The sequence below is a fragment of the Daphnia pulicaria genome, chromosome 5 (assembly GCF_021234035.1).
Source record: "Daphnia pulicaria isolate SC F1-1A chromosome 5, SC_F0-13Bv2, whole genome shotgun sequence".
NCBI classification, from domain to species: Eukaryota; Metazoa; Arthropoda; class Branchiopoda; order Diplostraca; family Daphniidae; genus Daphnia; species Daphnia pulicaria.
In genome coordinates, this window is record NC_060917.1 from 6,888,571 (window position 1) to 6,911,817 (window position 23,247).

The 23,247-nt window shown below is 43.3% G+C and overlaps 6 protein-coding genes across 10 annotated transcripts; 3 read left to right on the forward strand and 3 right to left on the reverse strand.

The window, feature by feature from the left end:
* The first annotated feature begins 132 nt into the window (after positions 1-132).
* Positions 133-8,613, forward strand: LOC124340482 (transcription factor HIVEP3-like). 2 transcript variants are annotated; one of them, XM_046793018.1, is made up of 6 exons: positions 133-600; positions 2,636-2,731; positions 2,812-7,031; positions 7,096-7,547; positions 7,609-8,095; positions 8,162-8,613. In XM_046793018.1, the coding sequence occupies exons 1-6, from the start codon at positions 555-557 to the stop codon at positions 8,276-8,278; spliced, it is 5,418 nt and encodes a 1,805-aa protein (XP_046648974.1). In that variant the 5' UTR covers positions 133-554; the 3' UTR covers positions 8,279-8,613. The 2 variants fall into 2 exon arrangements, with proteins under 2 accessions (XP_046648974.1, XP_046648973.1); XM_046793017.1 differs by lacking the exon at positions 133-600 and adding an exon at positions 1,991-2,481.
* A 163-nt stretch (positions 8,614-8,776) lies between these two features.
* LOC124340508 (guanine nucleotide-binding protein-like 1) lies at positions 8,777-11,216 on the forward strand. The gene is made up of 10 exons (XM_046793076.1): positions 8,777-8,985; positions 9,047-9,342; positions 9,400-9,567; positions 9,624-9,773; positions 9,833-9,958; positions 10,020-10,047; positions 10,113-10,204; positions 10,268-10,352; positions 10,416-10,456; positions 10,515-11,216. Exons 1-10 carry the CDS (start codon positions 8,868-8,870, stop codon positions 11,154-11,156), a joined length of 1,746 nt encoding a protein of 581 aa, XP_046649032.1. The 5' UTR covers positions 8,777-8,867; the 3' UTR covers positions 11,157-11,216.
* On the reverse strand, positions 11,190-16,823 carry LOC124340484 (nuclear pore complex protein Nup153-like). 2 transcript variants are annotated; one of them, XM_046793021.1, is made up of 7 exons: positions 16,682-16,823; positions 16,372-16,615; positions 16,206-16,298; positions 15,856-16,143; positions 15,626-15,771; positions 15,212-15,563; positions 11,190-15,151 (listed from the first exon to the last, which is right to left on the reverse strand). In XM_046793021.1, exons 1-7 carry the CDS (start codon positions 16,751-16,753, stop codon positions 11,979-11,981), a joined length of 4,368 nt encoding a protein of 1,455 aa, XP_046648977.1. In that variant the 5' UTR covers positions 16,754-16,823; the 3' UTR covers positions 11,190-11,978. The 2 variants fall into 2 exon arrangements, with proteins under 2 accessions (XP_046648977.1, XP_046648976.1); XM_046793020.1 differs by having other exon boundaries at positions 16,206-16,301.
* Positions 16,707-21,076, reverse strand: LOC124340500 (double-stranded RNA-binding protein Staufen homolog). Of its 3 annotated transcripts, XM_046793052.1 has the most exons (13): positions 20,779-21,043; positions 20,507-20,691; positions 20,100-20,356; positions 19,953-20,028; positions 19,498-19,880; positions 19,245-19,422; positions 19,078-19,184; positions 18,914-19,006; positions 18,674-18,835; positions 18,140-18,613; positions 17,990-18,076; positions 17,828-17,926; positions 16,707-17,749 (listed from the first exon to the last, which is right to left on the reverse strand). In XM_046793052.1, exons 2-13 carry the CDS (start codon positions 20,565-20,567, stop codon positions 17,648-17,650), a joined length of 2,079 nt encoding a protein of 692 aa, XP_046649008.1. In that variant the 5' UTR covers positions 20,568-20,691; positions 20,779-21,043; the 3' UTR covers positions 16,707-17,647. The 3 variants fall into 3 exon arrangements, with proteins under 3 accessions (XP_046649008.1, XP_046649009.1, XP_046649007.1); XM_046793053.1 differs by lacking the exon at positions 20,507-20,691 and having other exon boundaries at positions 20,992-21,076; XM_046793051.1 differs by having other exon boundaries at positions 20,507-21,043.
* Positions 21,077-21,365: 289 nt separating this feature from the next.
* LOC124340558 (alpha-ketoglutarate-dependent dioxygenase alkB homolog 6-like) lies at positions 21,366-22,504 on the forward strand. Its single transcript, XM_046793150.1, has 5 exons — positions 21,366-21,582; positions 21,663-21,778; positions 21,875-21,935; positions 22,004-22,105; positions 22,172-22,504. Exons 1-5 carry the CDS (start codon positions 21,559-21,561, stop codon positions 22,502-22,504), a joined length of 636 nt encoding a protein of 211 aa, XP_046649106.1. The 5' UTR covers positions 21,366-21,558.
* On the reverse strand, positions 22,502-23,244 carry LOC124340570 (ribonuclease H2 subunit C-like). The gene is made up of 3 exons (XM_046793164.1): positions 22,914-23,244; positions 22,618-22,850; positions 22,502-22,554 (listed from the first exon to the last, which is right to left on the reverse strand). Exons 1-3 carry the CDS (start codon positions 23,074-23,076, stop codon positions 22,537-22,539), a joined length of 414 nt encoding a protein of 137 aa, XP_046649120.1. The 5' UTR covers positions 23,077-23,244; the 3' UTR covers positions 22,502-22,536.
* Between the last annotated feature and the right edge of the window lie 3 nt (positions 23,245-23,247).

The following is a 23,247-nucleotide window of genomic DNA, read 5'->3' on the forward strand; positions in this document are numbered from 1 at the left end:
AATTTATTTAACGAGCAGCACAGCACATCCTTTTTGGCTGAACTTTCGTCACGACGTGGTGGCTGCTGCTGGTCAGATATAATAAAAGAGATTTTCGGTTAAAAGGAAAAACAGTCAAGTGACGTACTACTAGGCTGTGGCCTGTGGGCTGGGGAAAATACCACCGGTGAATGGTCGCCCATGTTATATACACTCCTCCTCTCCCTTTATCCTCTCATTCGTTTCACACACGAAAGGAAGAAGAAAGAGGAGAGAACTGAGAGAGGGGCTATCCCTTTTGGCGTTTCAAAACAAAATCCCCCAAAAAGTTTCGTTTCCCAGTTAGACGGGAGCATCTCACCCGGTTGGACTCGTTGAAATTTTGCGCTATACCTATTTGAGTGTGTTTTAATTTCATCAAGTTTTTTAATTCAACATAAAGAGTTTCGTTTGGTGTGTCATGTGACCGTTAATCAATTTTCGACAATGGCCATGGGGATAAGATAGTCGCCGAAGAAAACATTTTTGTTTTTACATTTTTAAGTAGACAAAAATTGTGTCTCCCAACACCTGTCATGCCACGACGGAGAGGATCGACCAACGCTGGACGTCGTACCACCAGTAAGTTTTTTTAATTATCTATTTCCGACGTCATTCCGGCCCTATCTATTTGCAATGACGTCACTTGAAATTGAACTAGTAGACGCTTTAAAAGAATTTCTGGAAACTTGGTTTCAACCAGTTCAATCGTTAACTTTTTGTGTATATTTATTTTTATTTTGAGAAGAGTCGCCACGATGAGTCGTGTATGTGAATGGTTGAATTCCCACCCACCCACCCACCTCCTACAAGGTTGGCACAGTGCCGGCCACCAGACCCTCTCCAGACTGCGTCCTCCTCCCACCCTCGGCATCACCCACCGTCGTTTACTTGTCCGCCTTTTTTATTCTTGTTTTTCTCACGAAAAATAGATAACGATTAGTCCCGATAATATTTTGATGCAACTAGTATGAAACATAATTTTTAGTTGAAAATAATATTTAAAAAAATGAATAGATTCGAGTTGAGGAATCCCCCGCAGTTTTTCGGTTGGTTGGTGGCAGCACTGGGCGTCCTTGAACGAGTACGTCCGAACCCATAGACAAAAATTGTCGTTGGACGACTACGACAAGGAAACGCACAACTTGTATTTTGTGTGTCGGGGAATTCAAGTGCCCTGAATTATAATCGGAATGATTTCTCCTTTAAACTCGTGAGGTCAGACATTTTTTTTTAACAAAAAGAAGATTGGGCGCCAGACGAAATTGGCAGTTGTCAAAATGGCGCCGACGACGTACGACGGAGAATGTGCGGGCAAATGGCCAAAACGTCGAAAAAGATTGTCGTTTGCTACTCTCAACTAGTGAGAAAAGAAAAGCCCCAACATGGGGTTTCTCATATTATTATTTTGTAGGCCTCCTTTTTCTACGAAATTCCGTCCAGCACACACACACACACCTGATGTCGGAATGTTGTGGAAAGAAGAAGGAAGAAATAAAAAAGATAAAGGAAAAAAGATGGCGGTAGCCACCAGGCCACCACGTTAGGGGGGGATAGCCCGGGTGGGTTCGCGCAAGGGTTTCCCTCCCACCACACCAGCCTTGCCTTCAACCTTGACAGCCTCCGGGGGAATTGGACTCTGTTCTCTCATTGGTTCAAAACTATCAGCAAAAGATTGGGAGGAATGCGCGCGCCCTCCCCTTTTTCCCGCCGACAGCCACGTCTCCCCCCATTCACCGTGTGGTGGCGCGCGATGTTGCCACTTTGCCCGTAATTTTAATTTCAAAAAAGATGACGGAATTGATAATGAAAAATCAATCACACACACACACACGCCGAGGTCATTTTATATAATAATCTGTAAACGATATTTCTCTCATATCATCTTGACGCAAGTTATTGGACTTTGATTGGCATAGGAAAAGTTAAAAGCCGCTGCTGTTTTGGTTTGGCTGGGGTCGCCCCTAGTCTATTTTCTGGTTCTAACGGATCCGTCCAAAAGTGTCTGGTTTTGGCTCGTATATTTTAGGGCTTTTGTGTTGTATTCAATGGAGAATGAGGAGGAGGGTGGTGGTAGAAGGAGGAGGTTGTTGTGTGACTACATTCCATTTTGACTGCTGTTCTCCGCAGACCCGCCATTGAGGCGCCAACGCGTTACCCTGCCGACAGTCTCATCTTCTTTTCCAAAAAAATATTATTAGATTTAAATTAATTCATAATCAAGCACAATCGGGTTATTATATTATTTGGTCGTTTTATTTTATTTAAAAAAAGAACAAATGGCGTAGTTGTAACACACAAGTGGGTGAATTTAGTCATCCGGTCAAATACCTTGAGGGCATTAGCCAGAAGGAGAAAGGGGCCACATCGTCAACTCTGTAAATAAACAAAGTGCACTGCGGATGGAGGAATGGAATGTGACCTTGCCAAACAGGTCATCCGGCAAGAGCCCCCGTTGTCAAGGTTTCCTTCTCACCTCAAGGCTCTTTTCACCTGTCTCTCCTCTTTTATCCCCCCCATTCTTATACCCACCACTACTTGATGATTCAATTCAATGGGATTTCCCTCACACACTAAGAATTAACATTTTTCCTTTTTATTTTGGACATTCTCGCAGTTGACGATGGACGTTGCAACGGCAATAATAAGAAACCCATGGCGCCTATCCGAGCTGCCAAAGTCACGGCACCCGCCGTCTCACCGTCACAATCAGGTACAATCATTTGAAAATCTAAATTCCATTATCAGCTCTTATCTAATCTTTAATTCTTTTGTCTTTTTTGTTAAATAAAGTCAACGAAGCTACTCCGGAAGCCACTCAATCCAGCGATCTTGGCTATTTGCACAAGAAATTCAAAAAAGTAGCCGCCACTTTTTCAACTACTCCGGAACCGGCTCTTCCAGCGGTGGCGGCTGATCCGCCGACGGATGAATCATGTGCTGTTGTTGTTGATCCAGCCAAAAAGGAGGATCAACAACCCGATAGCAATGGCTCGTCGAAATCTTCCAGTAAAGGTGGCCGGTATGTTTGTCACTACTGCCAACACGCCTGCGCAAAGCCCAGCGTCCTGGAGAAACACATCCGGGCGCATACAAACGAACGGCCCTACCCGTGCGTTCCGTGCGGATTTGCTTTCAAAACCAAAAGTAACCTCTACAAACACTGCAAGTCACGCACACACGTTCTCAAATTGGAAGAAAACGGAACGGCCCATTCGCAGTTGACTGGATCAGCCGGAATCATCATCGATCCGGTCGAAGGCGGAAGTGATGATACTTCAGACGACAATGTTATGCTCGACGATAGCGACGAGGGAGAGCCACTGGTTGTTGCTGTTCCGCCACAGCCGGCCGAAATCATTGTGTCCGTTTCATCCGCACCATCCACTCCGGAGAAATTCAAAACGCCGTACAAACCCAAATTTCATAATTTAAAAAGTTCAGACGACATTTTAGAAACTCCACCGACCACCGACGAAGGACGGCCCAGCCCTGGATTCCTCCACGAAAGGATCAGTCAAATCATCAGCAAGAATCAAGCCATTGTCGAAACGCTGGATCCGATTTGGCCCAGGCGATATGTCCGCCAATCCAGTCGAGACAATAAAGAAACGGCCAAAAGTCCCCGGCCGGACATTGTCATTTCATCTCCATCAATCAAGAAATCCGGTCTAGCCGGAAGAGAAAGAAGTTGCAGTTTAAGTTTGGTTCCGCATGCGGATCAGACGACCGACTCGATGGTTCTGGCCGTCCCCTCGTCTGTTGCTCCATCGTCGACCCACCGACTGTTGCAAGAAGATGAAAATCAGAGGAAGAGATGCTACTCGGAAGGTCCAGCCGTCACCGAAATTCGTCATTCCGTCCGGAATTTATTGCAACAGTCTCCCAAGCCGCCGCGAACGGACGTTTTCAATCCACAAAATCCGGAAGGTTCCATCATTAAGGATATTTTGTTAAAAAGTCGCGGATTACTTCCGGCCAACTGCGAGGCTAAAGAATCGGCGGTGGCCGTAGTCGATCCGCCGACGAAAATGTCATCGTCATTCACCGTGAGTGCTCTACTGAATCCGTCCACGACCCGTGCCAAACCCACGGTCGAATTTCCCCATCCACATATCAGTTTAGATCCGGCGGATGATCCGGCAGAACGGCCGCCATCAAAACGATCCAAGATTTCAGACGTTACGCAATCCGCTCCATTTCCACGTCCGCCAGTCGATCCTGAAATGATCCGATCAACATCGTCGTCTTCTTTTGTGGCCGATCGAATCCGGACGTCGCTTCCGCTTTTCGGAGGTGAAGTGGAGATCCATGACGGTCCCCAGAGGACAGTGTTGCGAATCGATCCGGCGGGTTACGTTGAATCAAATCGATCCAACGGCCAATCTACTGCAACCGCCGAGTCGCCGTCCTCAGTTGTCGTGACAAAAGTGTCGAATTTAAATAATTCCGGTGGTCTATTTCGTCTGCAACCGCAGGAATCCCGCATTTCCGTTTTCCCCGTCATGAAAACCGCCGAAACCAAATCCGGCGGTGATCCAGCCCGTGGCGTCATCATTCATCAACCTTCCGTGCCTTATATTCCGGGAATTCCCGGCCCCTACAGTTCAAGCGGATGGCTTCCGGCTTCCACCATGACGTCTGTCACCGTTTCCTACACCACCACCACCACGGTGTGTACCAGCCAATCAACAACAACATCACAACGTCCGGTTCCATCGATTACGGTGCATCCGCCAGCCGCTAGTCTCCTACAACCTCCGCATCCGGAAGAGCGAACGGATAGCGGATTCGACGATGAAGATCCATCGACCCAGGCGTCACCCAAATTCCTTCGCCCCAATTCTTTATCGTTGCAGCCGGGCACGTTCAATTTGAAAAAGAGCAACATGGCCGGCCTGGATCCCCAGAGCGGACAGCCCAACATGCTGTGCGTTTCAGGAGCGGGAATGACGCTCATCAGTCCCGAGACGCCTCGTCCGCGCAAGCTATTTCGCCAGTTATATCTCAACGGCCACGCCTACACCTATTTGGGCCTCAAATGCTCGACCAGGGTCTATTTTTGCTGCCTGTCCCGGGCCCAGCCCATGTACGTCCCGCATCATCCCAAATTGTCCATGTATTCGCAATGGAAGACGAGAGCTCCAGCCTCAGCCGGCCCGCCGGGATTGGAAGCCTCCAGCCCGACTCAAACCATGTCCCTTTACGATTCCAGACAACGCCCGACGACTTGTACGACGGCCCAATCGACCGATCACGGCCGGATGATTCTGACTCATTCGTCTTATTGGACCAATCGCGACAGACCCACAACGACGCATTTCAAATTGCAAGTAACCGCCGCCCAGGACGTCGTTCACATTGAAATTCCTCCTCCTGTTGCTGCTCAATCGACTCCGGAAGAATCCCGTCCGCCGGATCAAGTCATCAGTCCAACGGCCCAGGCCCAGACGAAACCGGTTCAACCCAAACGAGTGCGGATCTTTGCCGGCGGCTACAAATCCACCGAGGACTACACGTACGTTCGTGGTCGAGGGCGAGGCCGTTACGTGTGCGAAGAATGCGGAATCCGCTGTAAGAAGCCATCCATGTTGAAGAAACACATCCGCACGCACACGGACCTGCGCCCCTACACTTGCCGCCAATGCAATTTCAGTTTCAAAACCAAAGGCAATTTGACTAAACACATGAAATCTAAAGCTCATCACAAAAAGTGCACCGAGCTGGGCATCGTGCCCGTCCCTACCACCGTCGACGAGGCCAACATTGACGAGGACAGTCTGGCCCGGCAGGAAACGCTCAAAAAGATGAAACTGGCCGGCGGGTCCGGCAATGAAGGCGATTCCGATTTGGACGACGATGAAGATGAGGATGAAGATGACGAGGAAGACGAAGAAATTGAAGGTGAAGAGGAGGAAGATGAAACGGAAGATGATCCGCCAGTGACGACTAAGTTATTGCCAACTGGACAATTTGAAGATGCCACAGCAGCCGAACCGGTTCGTGAAGAACGTGAGCAAGAAGTGGCCAGGAGTTTACTGGATTTAGGTGTTATTGCTCCAGCTGGATGTAAACCCACGACTTATCCTTACGCCAGCCATTTCCATCCGCCGGAAGAGGAACAACATCCTTCGGTTGAAATGAAGGAAGAGCCTCCAGCGCCCGTTTGTAAACAACAGCCGATGGATTTATCCACTTCAACCGCTGCTTCATCGGCTCTTTTGGCTTCCATCTATTCGCCCATCGTGAGCGAAACGGCCGCTCGTCGATTATCTCCCGAAAATTCCGTCCAGCCGGCCACCAGTGGCATGCTGCAAGCCTACCTGACGGAAAAAGCTTTGAAGGAGGGACTGATGAAACGTCACCAGGTCAAATTGATGACTCCGCCCTCAGTCGTGGTCGAGAATCCCGTCGTCACTTTATTCCCGACTCAATCCAAATCCAGTCGTTCGGAATTTGTGGTGCCTTTGTCGTCGACTTGTCCGGCGGCCATTCCGACCTCGGTGACGGCCTACAAATTGACAGATGACGGCAAAACGGCGTGCAGCATTTGCAACAAAGTTTTCACGAAACCGTCGCAACTGCGATTGCACATCAACATCCATTACTTTGAGCGGCCGTTTCGGTGCGAGGCCTGCGCCGTTTCCTTCCGCACCAAGGGCCACCTGCAGAAGCACAAGCGATCCGTGACGCATTTCAATAAAGTCAACATGAATTTGACTTTCGGCACGCCCAGCACGGAGAATCCTCGACCGTTTAAATGTTCCGACTGCATGATCGCCTTCCGCATTCACGGCCACCTGGCCAAACATCTCCGCTCCAAAATGCACATCATGAAACTGGAATGCCTGGGCAAATTGCCCTTTGGCACTTATGCCGAAATGGAACGATCGGGAATCAATCTCAACGAAATTGACACGACCGATTGCCACAATTCACTCGAAAGTCTCCAATCATTGGCCCATCGTCTCTACAAACAAGATCCATCCAAAATCCAGCAATGGCAACAAGAGGTATATATCTATTTAATCCATTTGGAATTCTTTTTAATTAATTCATTTTTAACTACTTATTTAGGCCCAAGTGGTAGCCGAGGCTAATTTGAGGGAACGGACAATTAGCGAATCGTCGGAAGAATTTTCGGATGTTGCGGATGATGAGCTGGATGAAGATGGGGAAGATAGCGACGGCCTTCCGGATGGAGCCGGTGTCGAAGAAGCTCCTCCTCCACGAAAATCGACACCAGTTGAAACACTTCCGGCACAGCCAGAAATGAGCCATCCGCCTCGTGCTGCTGCCGTGTCTCCAGACGCCAGAAAAGCTCCGCCCCCGCCACCAGTCATGTATTGTTCCGCTTGCGGAGATTCGTGCGTTTCCATGGAAGCGTTCCAATCACACGTCATGGAAAAACATCGGCCTCTGTCACCACCTACGACTAGGACACCCTTCAAGGCTTCTCCACCCGCAACGGCTCCCGAGTCTCCCGCCAAATTGGCACCACCGTCCAACATCCAGCCAGACATTGGCAGGTATATCTTGTTGCACTCGACTTGGTTTGTTCTTTTTACAAATCTCATTTGCATTTTAAAGGGTCGTCAATTTGGCTGTGGAATCGAGACGATCTCCATCCCGCGTGATGGAGACTGGCCCCAAACCTGGCCCACCCTGGAACCGTGGTCCAGGTGACCTGCAATATGCACAACCCCGTGGTGGCTTTTACAGTGGCCCACCGCATTCATCTTCGACCATGTGGCCACCACCACAACCGCGACAGCCAACGATTGGTGACCTCATGAGCCTGGGCAATCCGCTGTCGGCTATTCCACCTCAGTGGCATCAGGATCAAGCCGCCATGGCCTGGATCGCATCCCGACACATGATGCTGCCGGGTCATCCGCCCACTTACACTACTCCGCACCACTCTGGCGGCCATCACACCACCAACGGAGTAGCCATGCAGCCGCGCCTCTACAGTCCCACCTCCTCGAGTTCTTCCATCGCAGCCAACGACGTCGACGTCGTTTTCCCCTGCGAACTTTGTGGAAAATCTTTCAATGCCAAAGAGACACTCCGACAGGTATACTAACAATTAAAGAAATTTAATCATCTCATCAATTAATTCATTTTTAATTTTTCTTTCCAGCACATGTTGGCTCACGCTCAACCGCGACCGTTCGTTTGTGAGTTTTGCGACGCTGGGTTCACGACTCAGAAGCACCTTGAATCGCATCTGGTTCTGCATCGGCCACGTACGTCCTGATGATGCCAGTTTGATGACGTCACCCGGTGAAGTGTCCTCTCCACGATGTATATCTCTGATATATAAGCCTCACGATTTTTCGTGAACCGAGAACGTTTGTTTGTTTGTTGTAAATAATTGGCTTTTGCTATAGACACTGTTGGTCGCTTTCTTTTTATTCTTGCTTGTAAATCCCTTTTGCGGTATTTTATCACGTTCTTCAGACATGGCGTAATTCAGAAACATATCAGATTGACCCTAATCTTAATCGAAATGTATAGATGACAACTAAGTTTTGCGTTTACTTTATACCTGCTCAATCAAACTTGTTAATAAACTTATTTTTCAATACGGGATTTATTTTCATTTTTCTCGACTTTCTTTATTTTCTATAGACAATAAAATTGATTGATTAATTATTTAATTTTACCAAATGAATTTTGGTTGGAATGAATTTAATCTTTTTAAAAAATTAGCGAAAATTTATCGACTTGGCATCGTTAGGTTCTAGAAAAAAGCGTCTGCTTCGTGTGTTGACATCATTCCGAACATCTGATTTTCCGCATGCGTTCAATCATTCCACGTTGATCCTCAATTTAACCCAAATAAAATGGCCCCACCAAGTCGTCGCGTTGCTTTTTCTGCCAAAGCGAAGAAGAAGCAATTACAGAATAAACGAGAAGAAAACCGAGAACGTGACAAGGGAGATGGAGACTTTTTGGAAAAACGTAATACAAATTTATAGTTATTTGTTAACTGTCTCTTGAAAAATTTGTTGTCTTGAAACAGGTAAAAAGAACTATGTTGCCCAACATCTGTTGACAAATGACAGTCAGGTTGCAGCAGGTCCATCGATGGAGGCAATTAATCTTCAACCCGGAACGGGCAGGAATGTCAACCGATTCAATTTGAAATTTCACGTAGAATCCAAGGAAGAAATTGAAGCGAGGAAAGAAATTGCCAGACAGGCAATTGTCCCTGAAGCAGAATCAGGTCTTGAACTGGGAACAGATTTCTGCTTCGTTCCAGGGCTTGAATTCCCCCAGAGACCAAAATGGGACTATAATCTAACCCAACAAAAGCTGGTATTGTGGTTTTTCTTTTAGTTGCATTAATATGACTAAATTTTTATTATATTGCAGGACATGAAAGAAAACAAGTATTTTCGTGAGTACATTGATGAAATTGAAAAGTCTTTTCCTTTAGCTGAATTAAGCTACTTTGAATTGAATCTGGAAACATGGAGGCAGTTGTGGCGTGTTTTGGAAATGACTGACATATTGCTTGTTGTCATTGATTCCAGATTTCCAGTAAAGTTTCATTCAGTCCTTTTATAAAATCATTGTTCTAATTTTTTATTTTGTAGTCTTTGCTGTTTCCTCCATCTCTATACAATTATGTTTCACAGCACCTAAAAAGAGATGTCATTTTGGTTTTCAACAAAATCGATTTGGTTCCCGCATCTGTTTTAGCTGCATGGAAACACTACTTTCAAACACAGTTTCCCTTACTACGCGTAAGTATACTCACTTTTATGTTTTCCCCGAGTTGATTACTGATTTTCCCGGTTTTTAGATTGTTTTCTTTACGTCTTTGCCTTCTTATAACTTGAGAGATGGAGGTAGCAAGTCTGGTATGAAAACACAGCGCCGTAAAGGAACTATGAAAATGGCTGCTGAAGGTGCCCAAAAATTACTCGAGGTACCATTTATTATTATTGTACGTTATGCAATTATTTTAAAACTTTGTCTTTTCCACTCAGGTTTGCGAGGATATCTGTGGAACTCAAGGCAAGTTTCATTCAGTTGTTATATTACGGTAAGGTCAGGATATAACGAAATAATAATTGATGCAGTTGATTTGAGCGCTTGGCGGTCTAAAATCACTGAAGAAATGGCATTAAAAGGTGACGATGAAGAAGTCGAAATCGGAGAACTTATTCAGCAGGTTTGTGCCATTTAATATTGCGAACTATTGAAATCTTTTTATCAAGTAGTCTATTGGTTACAGGTAAAGAAACCTGATGTAGGTTTTCATCAACAAGAAAGATTCCAAAGCGGTATGCTGACTATTGGATGTGTTGGACAGCCTAACGGTATATTTGTTATACTTAAAAACTTGTAATATTCTTTTGTTTAATTCCCGTATTTAAATTTAGTTGGAAAAAGTTCCCTTATTAATGCATTGATGGGGAAAAAGGTAAAAATCCTGTCAGTTTCAAAGTCAATGTTTTAAATAACTTGTTATCGATATACAGGTTGTGAGTGTTTCCAGAACTCCAGGTCATACCAAACATTTCCAAACCATCTTCCTGACACCCAATGTGAAATTGTGCGATTGTCCGGGATTGGTTTTCCCCTCTCAACTTCCACGTACGCTGCAGGTGTTGGTAGGAAGCTATCCCATCGCCCACCTACGAGAGCCTTACACAGCTGTTGGTTACGTTGGCAAGTATTTGAATTTGCCGGAATTGCTAAAGATGGGCCATCCTAGTGGCGAGAAAGCAACAGAAGGTCAAGAATGGTCGGCCTACGATATCTGCGAAGGATGGGCTATCAAACGAGGTTTTATGACCAAACGGGCTGCCCGACCCGATGTGGCTCGTTCTGCCAATCATCTTCTAAGGCTAATATTGGAGGGGAGAATCACTTTGTACTTGCGGCCACCCAACTATAAAGCGGAAGAGTCAAAATGGCAGTCACACCCGGATGTAGCCGAAATTACCAACATTCAAGCACTCGGTCAAATGAAAGACGATGGTTGGCTGGAAGCAGCCGCAGAGGTGGTGGAAGAGGAAGATTCTAATGAAGAGAGTGAAGAAGAAGAAGATGATGAAAGCGAAGAAGAGCAAGTCCCTGCGTCTTCGAATAAATTTGCTTTATTGGAAGATGATGATTAAAATGTATCAGATGTGTGAGATATATATACCGAATCACAAATCAACGTCGTTTATTTGAAAGAGCACTAGTTGGAACGCTTTTGTTTCTATAACATCGGTTCACATCGCCGTAGTTCCAAGTAAGATGAGAGCCACTGAGCAAGGAAGAGAAAATAATTCATTTTATAGAGTCGATCCGCTTACAAAATTTTTCCCACAAGTTCCACAAAGTAAAACTCCCCGACATTATTATATCTAACTAACCCCCCGCAATTCAGAAGAAATGAATTTGTCGGTTGTTCCGGTAATGTATGACGACTTCCAGATTTGAATTTTGTTAGGTAATATGTCAAGAAAAAAAGCAAACAGGATAAGAGGTTGAATTTAGAGCATTTCACACACCATTAAATTCAACCCCTGGTAAAGAGCAGACACATTAAATATAGATGAAGAAAAAGGCCGAATGGAAATGCCATGCACATTCTCTCAGATTGCCAAGTATAAGAAATCAGATTGATCTAATTTCGCATTTTACTAATTTCTGTACAGAAAAATCACAACGGGTCATCGACGTGTCCCTTCTAATGTAAAAAAAAAAAAGAGCCCTGAAGCTCCAATTGGCCCCGAGAATGTGAAAGGCAAGTTCAATGCCACATGAAAAGTTCTGAAAAAGGTAAAGGGATGAAAGAGAGAAGTAATTACACATGGGAATTTCATACATACACTTGCGCGCACACACGCTCTTCCGCACACACACACACACACACACAGTTTAAAAAAAAAAAAATGTTTTCAAGTCGCTTAATGTTGGGTCATACCCCCACCAAAGGGCTGCTCTCTTGTCTATCTTCGTCGAACTGCCTTGCGCATTTTCCGGGCTCCACCTACACTGCCGGTGTTGTCAAAAGGGTTGGCTCCAGGAAAACCCGCAGCGAACCCGGGAGACGGAGCATCAGGCGGATTAAACGTCGCAGCCGGTGGAAAATTGAAACCCGAATTGACGGCTGGTGGAGCGGCATTCATGCCAAACTGAAAGAGGCCGGGCGGTTGTTGAGGCGGAGCAGCGGAGGCAGGAGCAGCAGCAGACCCACTAAAATTGAAACTAGATGACGCAGTGAAGGCGGATGAAGCAGAAGCCGATGGGGCACTGAATGAAAAAGGTGCAGCAGCAGCAGCAGCAGCCCCAAAACCTGTCGGTTGTAATGAACCAAACGGAGACGATGCTGCGGCTCCAAATGCAGGAGTAGAAGATGGTGTGGCATTGAATCCTGAAAACGGAGCCGACGTGGTCTTGGGAGCACCAGTACCGAAAGTTCCAAAAGTAGGAGCAGCGACCGTTGAAGGTGTTGTTTGCTGGGAAGTTGCAAAGTTAAACTGCATTTTGGGTGCCTCTGAAGGAGTCGTGACCGGAGTGGCAACGTTTGAAGCTCCAAAAGCAAATGACGATGGGACGGACGTTGTTGAAGCACCAAACCCGAATCCACCACTACTAGCGGGTTTGGCGGCATCTTTAGGAAATTGATACGCTGGGGGAGCAGGTGATCCGAAATTGATGAACGATGCGGTCGTAGTCTGTGGCGTTCCAAACGAAAAAGACATAGACGGCGCAGCGGCCGTAGACGTGCTAGTCGTAGGCGTAGCTCCCGCACCTGAAACAAAATTAAAAAGGGAGCTAGAGCTTGCCGGAACAGCCGATCCCAAGGTAGATTTCGTGGTAGTAGTAGGTAAACTGAAACTGGGGGGAGCAGCCGTCATTCCAAATGCCGTGGGGGCGACGGCCGTTGCAGTTTGTGAACCAAAAGTTGGGAGAGATGTTGTAGAGGTCGATAGACCGAAAGCAATCGACGACGCAGTAGTAGTAGGTAATCCAAAAGTGGAAGGAGCAGGTGCTGAAGTTGTGATGCCAAAGGGCGGGCTCGTAGACGTTGCGACAGTTGTTGAAGCACCGAAAGTTGGTGCCGATGAAACTGAAGCACCAAATACTGTTGGGCCACCAAAATTGAAAGACGGCGCAGTAGCCGGTTTGAATAGCGATAGAGAAGGAGTCGACGTCGCACCTCCAGTGAAGCTAAACGGAGTTGATGTGGTGGTAGTAGTAGTAGGTATCGACGATGTACTTTTGGGAATCTGCGATTCTTTCTCGGTGGCCTCACCAAAATTGAAGGTTGGCTTTTCTGTCGATGTCTCTGGTTTGCCAAACGCAAATGTAGGCTTTGTTTGTTCCGTTGCTCCAAAAGAAAATGAAGATGCCGAACTGACAGGAGCCTGTTTAATGTCCGATGGGGCCGTGGGTTTCTTCCCGAGAATATCCATCACGCTGCCGGTTTCCAGTAAAGACACCTTCGAGTCAGGAACTGCAGGTGCAAAGCTAAAAATGGGACTCGATTTAGAGGCTGACGATGTGGTTGTCGGTGCAACATTGAACGCTGCTGGATTGGATAGGACCGAAGTTTTAAATTGTGAATCCGCCACTGTTTTTTTCTCATCGTCTGTCGCCAAGTCCGTCTGACGCCCAAACACAATTGGTTCTTCAGCTTTCTGTGTTGGCTCTTTTGGTTTGAGTTGGAATAATTCGATGGGTCCTGTGTTTTCAGAAGCTACAGGCGCAGTAGAAGTGATAGCTTTGGTTTCTTCTGGTTTCTTCTCAATTCCAAATTTAAATCCACCGCTTGTTTCTTCCGTTTTCTTGCTTGGTTCAATCGATGTACCAAATTTAAAGCCTACTTTTTCAGGAATTTTACTGGGTTCAACGACTTGAACTACTGATTCGCTAGAAGACGCTTCTATTTTCTTAGAGGGTTCTATCACATTTCCAAACTTGAATCCTGGGGTTACACTTTTATCTTTCGATACTTCAATGCTGGCGCCAAATTTGAATCCTGAAGAAGAACTTTCTTCCTTTTCGCTAGAAGTCCCAAAAGAAAACCCTTTTGTTTGGGTCAAAGTTGACGATTCCGTTCCAAACTTGGGAGCTGTTTGTTGTCCAGGTTGAATGCCGAATTTAAAGGTTGAAACCGAACTGGGTTTAACTGCAGGCTTGGATCCCGGGCGTGCTTCGTCGCAAGATTTGCATCGATCTTCTTTATCAGCGTTCCTGATCATACACACAGAACATTCCCATTGAGCGGCGGTCATTTTAAATTGATCACCGAATCCTTTTGTTGGAGGCGCAACAGGAGCAGCAGCAGCAGGAGCAATAGGCATTGCTTTTACTGCATTGGGGGCTGGAGATTCGCATGCCACACACGATGATTTGTCCTTGGAATTGGGAACGCAACAGACAGAACATGTCCAAGAATCGGTAGGTGCCTTGAATTTATCTCCAAATCCTGAAAGAACCGGTGGTGACTTTGTTACTGGCTCCAAAACGGGCACAGCTTCTTGACTTTTCCCTCTGAGAACATCAAGGACACTTCCAGATTTCAATTCCACTTCTGCTGGTTTAGTTGGAGTTTCCTTCTCTGGTGTTTTTTTCGGAGAAGCGTTGACGAGCAATGGGGAGCTGAAGTTGAAACTGAGCGGCTTCGAACTGACGGCTGCATCTACCTTGTACGGACTGACGGTAACCAACGGTGCTGAAAACGTGAAAGCTGGACGAGCTGCTGAGGTACTCGTCATTGAAGAACTAACCAATCCATTGGAACTCATTACTGCTGCTGTTTTCACTGAAGACTTTGTCGATACAACAGTTGCTTTTTCTACCACCGAGGAAGGAGGTAGCAAGTTGAAACTAGGTAGACCTGCTATACTAATGGGCATTGGCACAGCAGTGAGCTCCTCCAACTCTACATCTTCATCCTCTCGAATACGAGGAGCCGATTTACGAAGTGGTGCTGACATCCTCATTCGCATCTTGCCACCAACTTGGGCACTGATGGGGGTGCTCGATACTAGTGCTGGTTCTATTTGAGACAAGTTTGCTGGAGTTGGTCGGGTGACAATCTGTGCCGGAGTACCGACAGATAATTTGGAAGTTGGAGGTCCCAAATTTGGACGTCGGCGACTCAAACCAAACCCTTTAAACACAAAACGAAATCATTATAACGTTAAGCAATTCATAACTTTTATCAATTTACCAGTGAACGAAAGTTCTTCGCCTTGTAAAGAAGTGGATCGTTTACTGTTGGATGCAGCAGGAATCCTCTTTGCATCTCTCACTGGTGTTGACATGGCTTCGAGTGCTTGAAGGATTCGTTGCGCCGAACTACTAAGTACAACATTTGACGAACTGGTAGAAGCGACAGAACTCGAAGTGGATGGAGCTGAAGACGCAGGCCTAGCCTGAATTCGACTTCGCACGTATGGGAATAGTGCAGCTGAAGGTTGTAAAGTGGCACGGCGATAAGCTGAAGCACCACCGTAAGTCGTCTTTCCAGCATAAAATGGTGAGTCTACAACACTCTCGTTCATTAAAGACCGCCTAGCCTCCTGTTGGAAGTAATAAAAGAATAGAGTCCAGACTTTGTTTTCAAATTAAATTCAAGACTTACAGCAGCCGTAGGTCCAAATGAAGTTATATTGAAGCGTGGTCTCTTGCTTCCATACGATGAAAGTTGAGGTTGTGAAAGGTCTCGCTTGGCAGCTGAACGATTGAGTGAAGTGTCGTCTTTGTCGAAAAATGAGCCACTAGCCTCTTCTACAAATCAAAAACAATACATTAGACTCATTTGTAAGCAAAATTCTTGACTACAAAATGATGAAAATGTCATTAGAAATCTACCTGTATCCTTGTGGAACCTTGATTCTTCTGTGGGAGTTATACCTGAACTTGTATCATGACCAAAAGTATGAAGGCTGAGAGTTTTGCGTCCACGGCTATTTTTTAGGTCAACTGCTAGGGACTTGCTCAAAGAGCTTCCAATGATTTGCAGTGAAGATTGATTAATAGAGAGAGGTTCAGCAACTCCCAAACTTGATAGTTCTATATTTCTGCTCTCCCTCTTATGCTCGAGATGGGGTAACAATGAGGAACATCCGCTAGTTGACTCTGAGTTGGAGTCATCATCACCTGTCAGAAGAAATGAGATGTGAGATGTCATAAAAGTTTGAAAATCAGTGTTTAATACAAACCATTTGTTTGAACGATTTGTTCTCTTGAACTTGATTCAACCACTACTGGCTCTGGAAGTAAGTCCAAAGAAGGGACATTTGGACGAGCTCTTACTGCTAGTCAAACAAAAAAGAAGCATGTGTTACACAGTTTGAAGGAAGCAGAACATTAATGAAAAAAACTTACTGTTGCTTTGTTCTTTGGATGTCCCAGGTGGTCTGCGAAATATGAAGGACTCTCTTTCAACACCTTCTCGGTGGGAGCTGTTACCATTGCTGGATGAACTGGTTGACGGCACAGGTTGTTCTTCCTCAACTTCATCATTTTCACTATCTTCTTTTTTAGCTGATGTAGATTGTAACCAATTCACCAGCCAAGAAGGTTGTGGTAACAATCCAGTAACTGAATCTGTTACTCGCCTCAAAATCGACTGATAGACAAAAAGCCGGATATAGTTGGGGTTTCACAAACTCACACAAACGAATTTTAGTCTTACCTTGGGCCTTTCGTATGGTTTTGAATTTTTGCTCCGCCTTGCCTTGACTTTACCTAAATTATCTTCCCACATGACTGTTTTAGAAATTATCAATCAATACGGAAATCAGATACTGTTGCAAGAAAACAGCTTTAACCCGTCGCACCACGACCCACACGCGGCGAGGAAAAAAGTGCCGAGAAAAGATGGCGGATTTTTTTTAAGTTTAGAAAGATCTGATTGGCGGTTACGAGAAACAAATGAAGAACGATGTTGCTCAAAGAACTTATAAATTTGTCAGTAGAGGGCGTTTGTGACGGGCTATAGTTTGGCTCCAGCGGAACACTTCTCGACCATTCTCGATGAGTCAACCGATCGAACTAAAAGAAATTGCCTAATTCGCATGCGGTAACCCCCCCCCCTCCATGCATGAAATTAATTTTCATTTTGGCTAGCGCTGTTACATAAAACAGCCACTAGTAATGTGTGCTGCAAATATAGGTATCACGCTGCGCCATGTAAAAAAAAACGTAAGTTCTTTAATGCAGTAGTGCAGTATTACGTAAAAGTATGATCAGTATGATTGCATAATCTTAGAACTTGAACCAATTTTTTTCTGATTTTCGTTCTTTTAGTCAACGGTACAGATTATTCATTTTCAAAATTCTTCTTTTTTCTTCCACACATTATAAAGAGTCAGCAAGAGATAAGCTCCTGATTTTATTTGAAAATAAATACAAATAACCGTTAAATGAAAAATAATGAAATAAAAAGCTGAACCGTGTACAATGTAGAAGGGGGAAAAAAAGAGTGAAATACAAAGAAAAATAGTTTTGACTGCAAACCCACAAAGGAAAAACAAAAGAAAAATCGTGATATCGTGCTTGAATATTAAGTTAAATGACACAAAAACTAAATTAAATAGATATGAGACAATCTCATTTCAAATCTCAACACATAAAACAGGGCATTATAGGAAAAACAAAATTATTGGGGTCCTGTGCTTCGTTGATCTGCGTTTTCTTTGTTGGGACCAACGGTGTCATCTTGAGACCCTTCAGAAAGCAATTTCATCATATTGGAAGCAGCCTGTGCAAAGAATTAAGAAAAAGAACATCAATTAACCATTTAACTTAAGCTGCCAAAATATAGTCAAGTTATGATTACGTTATCATGGGCTTCTTCCAAAGTGGCACCCAGTCCGTGCGACACTTGCGGAGGATGTGTATTCAAGGTCACAAGGCTAACGAAATCTCCTTTCTTGCCCTAATAATATTACATTAATTCCAACAGTAAATTAAAATTAGTTTTTTTAATGTTTATTATTACCTTTGGAAAATCGGAAAATTCGACCTCGTATTCCAGTACTTGGGCCAAGTACCTTAGACGTATTTCCGGGCGCAACCCTCCAGAAGTCTAAAGATTAAGTAATAAATATATGATTTTAAGAAGTGTTGAGAGAGGCATAAGAAAACATGCCTTGGGCGGACGAGACGATTGAGTAGTTTCTTTAATTCCAGTGGCATTCGATGAATCGGTTATGAATGGAGAGTCAATTTTCCTACTCTGTCCGCCTCCTAATAAAAGAAGACCCGGAACCATTTGACGACCTGTGCAATTGCTGTTGGAGAGTGGCGCATCCTGTAAGAGCGTCTCAACAGCAACTGATGTATCGCTAGAAGCAGATGACTTGCTGGAATCACCAAGAGCATCCAGCGCCTTGAGAGCAGCAGCGCGTTTGGCGTCTTTTTTTTTAGTTCCAACACCTGTTGCCGTTACCGAGCCAACAGCAACTTCTACAACAAATTCGGGGGACTGACGGGGGATTCCCCTTTCTGACAAAACAGTAAATACTGGTTCCTTTTCTTTCCTCGCCTGCTGCAGTTGAACTAGTTGAGATATTGGATCTTGAGGTTTTGTGCCAAGGCAACCGTTAGATGCAGATGTAACATCCTATTAAACACACGGTATAAATAAGCAAGAATGATATTATTTGAAAGTAAACAGACAAACCTTGACTAAATTGCGTGGCTTTTTCCTGGCGATGGTTGATTTATTTTTGACGCGGATGCGTGGTGGGCTTACGGTATTTCCTTCCAAAGGACGCAAGACTCCGTTAGGGTGGACCTTCTTTAATTCATCGATCATGATCTCTGCTGCTTTTCTTTTGGCCACCTAACCCGATCAAATGAATACAAAGAAATTTCAAGATTTAAAAGCGGACCGTATTTAAAATTATAACACACGACGCACCTTTTTACAGTTTCCTTCTCCTTGAGTAGTAACTTCCCCTAGTTTGCATTGCACGATGAAATTTCTCATGTGGGGCGGTCCACTCTCATTCAACTAACGATAAAAAAAACTCAGTATTTATTAGATTCACGAATTCTCTTAACGAATCAATTAAAGAAACTTACAACTGTAAATTCTACAGTTAAATTTAACTTTAGTGCCAATTCGTGAACTAAGGAGACGGGAGATTTTAAATCCGAGTCCGTGTTGGCTTCGCTAATAACTGCAGCCTCTGTAGAATGATGATAAGTATAAACGAGGGTACTAAGTAACATTTAATGAGAGAACTTGCCATCCAATTGCACTTTGTCAATCAACGTTTGGCCCCGTAACTGCTCTAGTGCCTGTTGTGCAGCGTGGTGCCGCGCTGCTTGAGGTTGAAGTCCTTCACCAGTAACGAAAACATGACCAACTGCTAAAGTAACTCTATGCGTCACTGGTGCTTGTTGGTAACGATTAAAGTAGTATCTCTAATTAAAAGAAGAAGAAAAAAACAATCGTGTAAGAAGAATTACATGTTTTGCTTGGCTACAAATGAAAAGTACCTGATTTGAGCTTGAGGGAAATCGCTGAGACGTGTGAGTATGTTGACGCTGAAAATCGGCGTTTAAAAATCTTTCGTTTTGATCCACTTGATTTAATCGAAAGTCACCTTTACACACGGGTGATTGCTCACCATCTTCTTGGATCTTGGATTTAATAGACAAAGGCGCCAGATTTGTGTATACAGGTTGAAAATTTAGCTTCATAGCCAAAGCATTAAGTTCCACAGTTGGGGTAATAGGTTTGTCACATTGAGAGTTTGACATGCATTTCACTTTAGGTTTAGGTTCAGGAACTTGGTAATCAGTCTTCTTAAGGGCTAGTTCAGCAGCAGCATGTTGTGCTTTCTTAATACTTTGTCCAGTTGCACTATACTGCTCCTCACCTATAAGATATAGAATATTTCAATCCTAAATATTATACATGTACTGAAATTTCTTTTTTAAAGAGATTTTACCCAATTTCAGGTTCACAACAAATGTTTTCTGATGAGCAGGTCCTGATTCCTCTGTCAGACGATACTGAGGCTGTATCTGGAAAGAAGAAATTCAAAGGTGACTGTTTAGAAATTTTCTTTTGAATTTTTTAGCAGGTGAAAAATGACCTTATGGTGGCGAGCAAGCTCATTGACTAGACACATTGGGGTTTTCTTTTTCCCATTCTGCTCAGATTTGTCTTGTAAACCCATTGAGAAATCAGTATCATCAGTAGATTCACACCGATTTTCTTTCTCAATGCATCCAACATTCTCAAATGTTTCAATTTTGTGTAACTCTTCAATTGTGTTCTTCAACTCTAAACCTTGAGCTGGTATCAGGGCTTCTTGTGCACCAACTGACATTTTCCAATTAGGTTCAAATACTGTGAAAACAAAAATACTATTTAGTTTTAATTTAAAATGAGCAACTAATGTTATATTTTCCCCTTTAATCTTTCACATTTCAAAATAGATACTTGGAACACATCACATAAAAAAATCTCTCAAATATTTTGCAAATATATGAAACATACCCTGATCTTTAACATCTCTGTTTCTTGATTCATAAGCACTTCTTTCTTGAACATTATTCATTATAAACAATGAGAATAAGTGCCTTTTTTAGTTCAATCATAAGAAAACCAGTAGTTTGTTTAATCTTCTCGACACTTGAAATAACCACAAAAAGTTGGTTTGACTCACAGAATATGTTACAAAACTGTTGAGGAATATTTGAGAAAAAAATATCAGTACGATTCCATTACAATTAATAGTTAATAAGTGTACGACGAGGAATTTGACATACTATAGTCTCAACTCTCAAATAAATCCGTTTCCTATGATTTATGGAATCAACTTATTCGTTTACGCATTAACTATTCCAATATTTTTGTAAAGTTTCGCAGTTCCTATGAATGTTCGTGCACGATGTACTTCACTAAATTATACAGGTCTTTCTAATGTAAATGTAATTAGCAGTGCGTCTGCAAGAACTGCCGCATTTCCTATGTTATGTTACCTCAACAACACTGTTTATACGTGGAAAGGAAATATGGAAGTGGGAAGGGATCATAGCCTACTCTATCTGAGGAAGCCGAAAGGTTACCGTGTCGGAAAGTGAAGCAAATTTTGCTTACCCTTTCCTCCAACTTTCCTGCCTGGATATTACTCTGCCATCTAGTGGTCGATGTAATATTTCTTTGAAAAAATTCGGACGTTTTTCTAGAAAAGCAAGAAGTTAACGAAACGAAAAAGTGGGTGACTCAATGGAGCGAGAGATAGCCTTCAAAGTTTAGTACCAATTTTCCGTAATTAAATTCATTTTGGGATTAGACATTTAGACATCCATAACTCCTCCTCCTCGGATGGTCTGTGTTGATTGGTCCTGCTCACTCCCTTAATTACGTCGTCTGCCATTCAAGATTTTTATATTTGTTTTTTTTTTTCAAAAAGGTCCTGTCTAATTCGCTGTGGAATTACATTTTATGCCGGTTGGATTTCCTCAGTATCAATTGATCATATATATTTTATTGTTGCATTACTTAGTAGTTAGGCTACTTGAGATTGTTTTCAAGAAACGACGGCGATGGAAATACATCGGCTAGAAAAGGTAGAACAATATAACTGAATGTCATGAACACAGGTCTGATGAGTAAATGCTAACCTTATTGTTAATGATTTCTATTACAGTGTCCAAGTAGTGCATATTACATTAAAGATTTTCTTACTGTGGAAGAAGAGGAGTTCTTATTGAAGAATGTATACAATGTTCCTCAAACAAAATGGACTCAGTTATTAAGAAGAAGGTATGAGGTTGATCATGTTGCACTCTTGTATGGATGTAGTATTTACGTAATGTAACCTTCATAAATAGATAAACACAATTTGTCTTAATTTATTAGGCTCCAAAACTGGGGTGGTGTTCCTCACCCTAATGGAATGATCCCTGAAGCTATTCCACAGGTTACAGTTTTTTTATTGTCAGTTGTGAGGTACCATGCATAACTCTTAATGTTTGATGCATTTTACAGTGGCTTCAGACATGTATAGACAAGGTAGTGGCCCTGAATGCATTCTGTGATGCTCCAAACCATGTATTGATAAATGAATATAAACCAAATGAAGGAATAATGGTAACAATTTTCTTGGACAACCTAGTAGTTCTAATTTAAGTTTTGATCATTTTCTTTAAATAAAAGCCCCATTTAGATGGACCACTATACTCTTCAACAATTGCGACGGTGAATCTTGGCTCTCACACAGTACTAAATTTCTATGATTCGAAAGACAGAGAAAAGGTTTCATTCTCGTTGTTTCTGGAGCCACGAAGTTTATTAGTCCAACAAGGGAATATTTATGAAACCTATTTACACGGAATCGATGAAAAATACGAAGACATTCTTGACAACTCAATTCTTAATGAGCCTAGCAATTACCAAATGAATCAGTCTTTGAAGAGGGAAACACGTGTTTCTCTTACAATAAGACATGTGCAGAAAGTATCAAAACTCAAGATAAAATTGGGGAGATGAGATGAATGATGAATGTTATGTTGAAATCTTCTTCATTCAGTTTCATGAATCTAAAAATAAATACACAATGTTAGTAAGGGCTAAAGAAAATTTTTATAAAAAAAGCTTTTGACCATTTTAGAGAGTGTGAGCCAATCCATGGATTGATTAATTGAATCATTGTTGACTGGGAAGCAATCCCAGTTCCAATATGTAATTTTATCAAATTTCTTACTGACAACAAGATTTCTCTCCTCAATGTCAGTCAACGGTTTCTTCATTTCAGTGACCACAATTCCTTTGAAACCATCTGGTATTACAGTTTCTTTTCCTTGCAAAGGATAACCTCGGAATGAAGCTTGTTTAACTAGATGTAATTAAAAGTGTTACCGGATCCATAAAAAAAATATACTTAAGATAAAAAAATTACCTCCATCACTACTATCATCCAGCTCTTTATTTTCAATGTAGGGTGAAAAGAATCCTGAAACATTTGCTTGACCGTCGTGATTGATTTTACATGGCATCGAATGAACCACGCAATTTTCATCAAGTTTCAAATCAGGAGAATTCACTTGGATGTGTACAGCCATGTTTACAGTGTTTTTTGTATTTTTTCGTGTTAAAGATTAAATAGCTGAAAAATAACACAAAGATGTTAAAGAATTTTACAAAGCCTGATTCCCGCCAATTTCATTGAAAAGAAAAAGATGTTCTGCTGTTTGCTTTATCACACGAGGAGAATTCACAGAGATGGCGTTGGG